Below are 6000 nucleotides of genomic sequence, written 5' to 3'. Positions count from 1 at the left end.
AAAACAGCTGGCAGAAACCCTGGGAAGTGCTCTGATTGGCTGCTCTTGGATAGTGAGCATATTCCTGAACCAATCCCTGTGTCTGGGGGAGGGAGCAAGGAGAGTGGTAGCAAGATTCCCTTCCAGTAGATTCCCTTCCTTTCCCCAAAAGCAGGGCTGTACTTTCAGAGGAGCACAGGAAGGGATGCTAACCAGGGACTCGGACTCTATCAGAACCCAGCTGTTGGTCCTGATTCTCTCTCTGTTGGCTTCATTTTTTTCTATTTTATGGCAGACTAAATTTCTCTACATGGAAAAATCCTGGGGAAGGAATTTACTGGCTCAGCCTGGGTCAGGTTCCCACCCTCGAATTAATCAGCTGTGGCCAGAAATTGGGGTCACCTGGTAACTGGGCTGCTCTGCCGCTGTCAGCAGGAGGCTGGAGAGGGCAGTTTATGAAGGAAGGGACAATGCTGAGCAGGCAAACCCAGAACTGTCCCCTGAGTTTCTGAGTAGAGGAATATGACCTGATCTGACCTGCATTTTGGGATGAGTAGGCATTAAAGACGACAGGTTTTTTCCTTTTATTCATAAAAACAAATTTGCAACAATTTATTAAAAATCGATACCATGCAGTAGGGGTATGAGAAATTCCTCATTTACATTTGATTCTGGCAGTTCCAGTCTAATTTAAAGCGTTTGTGCACTAACATCATTGGAAAATGCCTTCGGGCCGAAGCCTCTTCGGAAATGGATGGTGTGTTTGCTGCATATAAAAGAACAGAACCGTTAAATAGCTAGAGTCACTTCTGTGGGTCTTGTTATTTGCGAGGAAATTTAAAAAAATGGGTGAACCTACAGTATCGGTAAGACAGAGAATGTACTTCGTGGGTTATCCTAGAAGACGGCGCACGCTCAGGAGTCACAAAGGGTTACAGACGCACAGGCTCACCTCCGACAGTCCAATACTTTTGTTTGTTTTCCTGCTATGCTGGAATAATATTTCTACAGGTATTTTGTTTGTGTGTGTGTGTGTGTATACATTATGTACAATTAATTGTCTCTTTCCCTTTGAAAAATTAGTGTGGTCCTTTAAATTAAATTTGGTTCTGGTGAAATCAAGAAAGCAAGTAAATACTGGTAATACACAGTGAGTGACAACACCAATTTTTAAGTGCCTAAACAGAGAATGACTTCAACTTGACCTGTGATGTGTTAACATTTTTTTTTTCCCTAAAAGCTACAATACCTCCATAACCTCTCTTTGGGGAGGGGAGCAGAAAGCTATGCTACGTGAAATAGGGTGGGTTTGAAATGCTGGCGATGGTAAGATTCCTGTGGGCCCTTTCGTCGAAGCCTGATGGAGAAAACAGTTTATTCCTGACTGCAGTGGTTCTGGGAAGAGATTATTGCCTGCCTGTTGAAGCTGCCAATAGGTTTCTTTAGGGAGTGAGCGAACTGCTCAGTTGTGCAGACACCCTGGACATTGTCATTCGGGCCTTTCTTGAGCAAAGAATGAACCTGTCTGGGAATGTCAGAAAAGTCATTGGGAGCCTCCCTCCAGCCCAGATGTTCTGGGTAGAGGGCCGTGCTGGAAGCTTCTCTGGGCCACGCCCACAGCTGTAGTGAGGGCTGAAGGTCAGTCATACTCATACCTCATGGGTCCGGGCTGCTTCACCGTTTGTTTGGTACAAAGCTTTCCTGGACAAGATCAAGTTTCAATCCTCAGAGTGACCTTGTGAGGTAGGCAGGACAGGTGTTATTTCAACCCCAAGCTGTTACAGAAGGGAAACTGAGGCTCAGAGAGACACTAGTGACTTAACCAAGGTCACATAGGGAGTTGGCCGGGGACTGAGGACTTGAACCCAAGTCTGTCTGACTCCCAGGCCAATGCTCTTAGGGGTTCAATTAAAAGGGAAGAATGATCTTATGAATGAGAATCAATCTGCTGACTGATCACCCCGGTGATCCCAAGGGGAGAGCTCACTGGCTTGTTTGGATGGAAGGCTGCCTTCTGGAAGCCAAGGGAAGCCCTCAGCCAGCAACTCTCTCCCCTGTGTCTACAGGGATGTCTTTTAGCAGAATGCCCCTGATTCACTTTGGTCAGAAACAAAGTCAGTGGGGAAAAAAAATCCCAGCCAGCCCTTGGGGCCTGATGAGAGAGGTTAAAGTGCACAATCTTTCTTTATCGTGTTTGCTGGGAACAGACATTCCATGATTAGCTCGGGTGGTCCCCCTGGTTACTGGGAGCACCCGACAGGAACACAAGGACATGGCCAACGTGGTGGGTGCATGACAGACTGTTGGTGAATGCTGCAGAGCGTGTCTGCAGTGACGTGCCCTAAATCCCCACAGTCCCCAGAATGGGTGTTATTGTGTTAACGTGTGGCATTTACCAGAGTAACAAACATCTCGTTGGGTGACACAAGTCCCATCAGGAGCATGCAAGTCAGCTTGCTCCGGTGCCCCAGCCCTTGGCCTGCCTGCCCCAGGGCTGTGCCTGTCTGCGTTCCTGCAGACTCCCTGTTCCAGGAAGGCTGGGGTCAGCTGGCCTGGCAGCTGGGGGCCTGGTGGCCCTTCCCACCTCCTCCCTCAAAGTGGAGAAGGGCTGGCCTGAGGGGCCACAGCCAGTGATGTGTGTGCAGAGTGCAGAGGCGGTTTCTTCAGAAGCCCCTTGCCTCTTCCCAAGGCTGCGTGGGCCACTCTGTGACTTCCAGCTGGAGTTCTAGTGCCTCTCTCCTTGTCTAGATTTTTTATTTTTTTTTTGCAAGTTTCAGATATCCCAGGTCCTCCTTGTTTACAGATGTTAAGGAAGAAGTCATTTCATTCCTCTTCTTTGTGAAGGAACAAGAACTTCACAAATAAGGCTCGAGGTCAGGTGCCAAGTCTCCCCCTGCCCCGGTCCTGTCCACCTGAGAGCCATCCGAGTGGTCCTGAGAGGCCAGCGGTGGTGCCCAGCTTCTCCGCAGCCAGAGCCGACAGTGTTTCTGCAGCAGACGCCTCTGCCCAGTGTGGTTCTGTCACGGGGGAGGCCCCGGGCCCAGGCCTCCCACTCTTACAGGCCTGAGACCATAACTCGGAAGGAGGGTGGCACATGTCTGTGGCGGGGGCTAGCGGTGGGGCTGACGCAGGGGCTGACACAGCTGGCGTCCACACCTCCGATGGATGGGAGGTAGGCGTGGTGGAGGATGGGGAGCTGGAGGGACAGCCGTCGCTGGATGCTGGAGAGAAGGAGAGGGAGGAGTGTTAGTGAAGGCTATCTGGGGGCTCACCAGAAAGTTCCTTGGACTCACTTTGGCTAAAAAAGCTGATGACAGGAGCCTATTTTTCTCTGAATCCAAGATCTGTCCATCCAATCAGCTAACCATTCAGTCATCCAGCAGGTATTTAATGAAGGCCCACAGGTGCCAGCTACCACCCTGGGAATAACCAGGGAGACTGGAATAAACAAGGGAGATGAGTCTTCTTGAGCTTTGGTCCAGGATTTGGCGATTATTACAAACGTTCTAGCAGAAAAGATGCTCCTTGACTTACGATGGGGTTACATTCCCATAAACCCATTGTAAGTTGAAAATATCATATACTGAAAATGCATTTAATCCACCTAACCTACCAAACATCCTAGCTTAGCCTTGCCTACATTAAACGTGCTCAGAACACTTACATCAGCCTACAGTTGGGCAACATCATCTAACACAAGGCCTATTTATTAAAAAGTGTTAAATATCTCATGCAATTTACTGAATACTGTACTGAATGCATATCACTTTCACACCATTGTAAAGTCAAAGAATTCTAAGTTGGGGACCGTATTACTGAGGACAAAGCATTGCCCTTCTAACGGGGGTTTGCTGCAAACACAGACATTTCTCATTCTCTACTCTTGCAAACCTCCACATGGCTTTCAGTTCCGTTCCTGAAAGACTTCTCAGTTACTCTCTCCTTCCTCTCTCTCCTCTGCCTCTGCTTTGCCCAGGACCGCATCCCTTCTTGCTGGGCCAATTCCCACAGGCTCTTTCTTGGTCTTTCAGCTTCTTTGGTAGCTAGTGTTATCTTTCTAACACTGGGAAGCCAAGGAAGGGGAAAAAGGACACTGATGTGATATTTGGGGCTCCCTAAGTTCTGTCTCTGGATCTGAAGTTTCCAGGTGAATCTTCTATCCTCTCCACCTGTAAGCCCTGCCGTCTGGTAGCTAGTTTCCCTGGAAATCCAGCTCTTCTGTTGTTTCCCTGTCTGGAAGACTGTTTCTCTACTTCCTGACATGATGAATTGTGTTTCCTTCAAGATCCAGTTTAAATATCACCTTTGTGCTCACTCTCTGCTGAGAGAACCCTTTCTCTGCTAAGCAGAATCCTTGGTAAATATCCAGAAATGAAGCCAGAAAAAGCTGGAGGCAGGGCCGAGCTGGGCATGAGTTAGCATGTGATGGGGTAGCCGTAGGGAAAAGGGAGCTGTCCTCTGACTCTCTTCTCATTGCCACACCCTTCCAGGTCTTAATGACTGTCATGTCACTTTGATTATTGAAAAGGCTGCTTGTGGCAAATGTGCCCAGGTGACTGCTTCTCTGCTCTGCTTAGCGGCATTCTTGCACAGTTCTCCATGCGTGCAACTTTCATTCTGTGTTCTTTGAGGGAAGGGACTGAGTTCTTACACCTTCTTGTATTCCCAGCGCCTGGACACTCAGGTACAAAAATGTAAAAAACAAAAACCCCAGATCTTAACAAACACCCAATAGGCAAAAGACATACTGCTATTCCCATTATAAAGAAGAGGGAAGGATACAGACTTCATGTAACTTCCCCATGGAAACAAAATCAGAACTGGGGAAGCTGGAATTCTTGCTGATTCTATTCAACCACATTGTTTTGTGGTGGGGGCAAATCAATTCACGGGGACAGCCTTATTCCAACTGGGTGTGCCCTTGGGGTTCATCTAGGTCACTGGTTGGCTCTAGTGAGATAGATGGGTACAGATGAAGTGATGCCCACACTTTCCAGAAAGACTCCTCCCAAGAGACACCTCACAGTTGTGCATGGAACTGTAGTGTTGGAGATCTCATTCTGAAGTTAAAGTTGAACCTGTGTAATGTCAGCTGCAGTCTGTGCCTTAAGACAAGATCATGCTGGTAAAATGTCCAGGAGAAAAAGGGAAGAATAAACTCTGACCTGAGAAAAGGGTGCCGTGTCCAAGCACCCAGGGCAGACTGTCTGCCTAGGCAAGGTGGGCCCTGTGGTTGTCAGAGCATTCATTCTGCTGTCTGTTAGGATCCTGTTCACCCTTCATTCATTCAACAAACCCTTGTCAAGAACCAACAAATGCTTGGCAGAACCTGTGTTCAGTGCAGTGGATACATGAAGGACTCATACTCTACCCTCAGGATGCTTACACTCTACTGGAGGCAACTGCTAGGCAAACTGCTGACAAATTCCATGTAACTCTCACTGTCCTCGGCTATAAGCTGGCCAGGCCTTGGAGTGGTTGGGTTGATAGGCTATTAGCTCTAACACTAAAGGGCCCCAAATGGTGCTGCCATTGGTGATTTGGCTGCTTTTGCTAGTTCATCATGGCTTGTTATTTCCAGAGGCCAAGTTTCAAACTTTATATTTCTAGCTTCTGCTTCCAATGTGCTATAAGATGAGAAGGTCTAAAATTGCCTGGGGGAACAAAGCTAACAGAGATGTTCAGGTCTTTGCTTATACGTCACCATCTCCTTGAGTCTTCTCTAACCAGCCTATTTAAAATGACACTCCCTGACTCCCTCCTCTGCTTTATTTTTCTCCAAAGATCCTGTTGTTTGACACACCATGTCTTGCTTTTTTATTACGCTATCATCCTTCTAGATAGAATGGAAGCTCCATGAAGATAGAAATTTTAGTCCATATTCTTCACTGCTGTAACCCCAGCACTATGCCTGACATAGAGTAGGTCTCAGTAAACTGTTAAGTAAACGCATTTAGCAAGGTTAAATTTTACACATAACAAAGGCAGCGTGCTGTGGTGGAGAATGTGGGATTTGGTGTT

At 47.6% G+C, this 6000-nt stretch overlaps 1 protein-coding gene across 1 annotated transcript in view; it reads right to left on the bottom strand.

Moving 5' to 3' along the window:
- Nucleotides 1–548: 548 nt before the first annotated feature.
- Nucleotides 549–6000, bottom strand: part of GABBR2 (gamma-aminobutyric acid type B receptor subunit 2) — a 425235-nt gene continuing 419783 nt past the window's right edge. The window contains exon 19 of the mRNA XM_012475766.3: nucleotides 549–3200. Within this exon, the coding sequence (XP_012331189.2) occupies nucleotides 3035–3200 (166 nt within the window). The 3' untranslated portion in view covers nucleotides 549–3034. The remainder of the gene's footprint in view (nucleotides 3201–6000) is intronic.

This window comes from Aotus nancymaae, unplaced genomic scaffold (assembly GCF_030222135.1).
Source record: "Aotus nancymaae isolate 86718 unplaced genomic scaffold, 86718_ANA_hifiasm-v0.15.2.pri h1tg000003l, whole genome shotgun sequence".
NCBI lineage: Eukaryota > Metazoa > Chordata > Mammalia > Primates > Aotidae > Aotus > Aotus nancymaae.
This window is presented reverse-complemented; position numbering and strand designations above follow the sequence as displayed.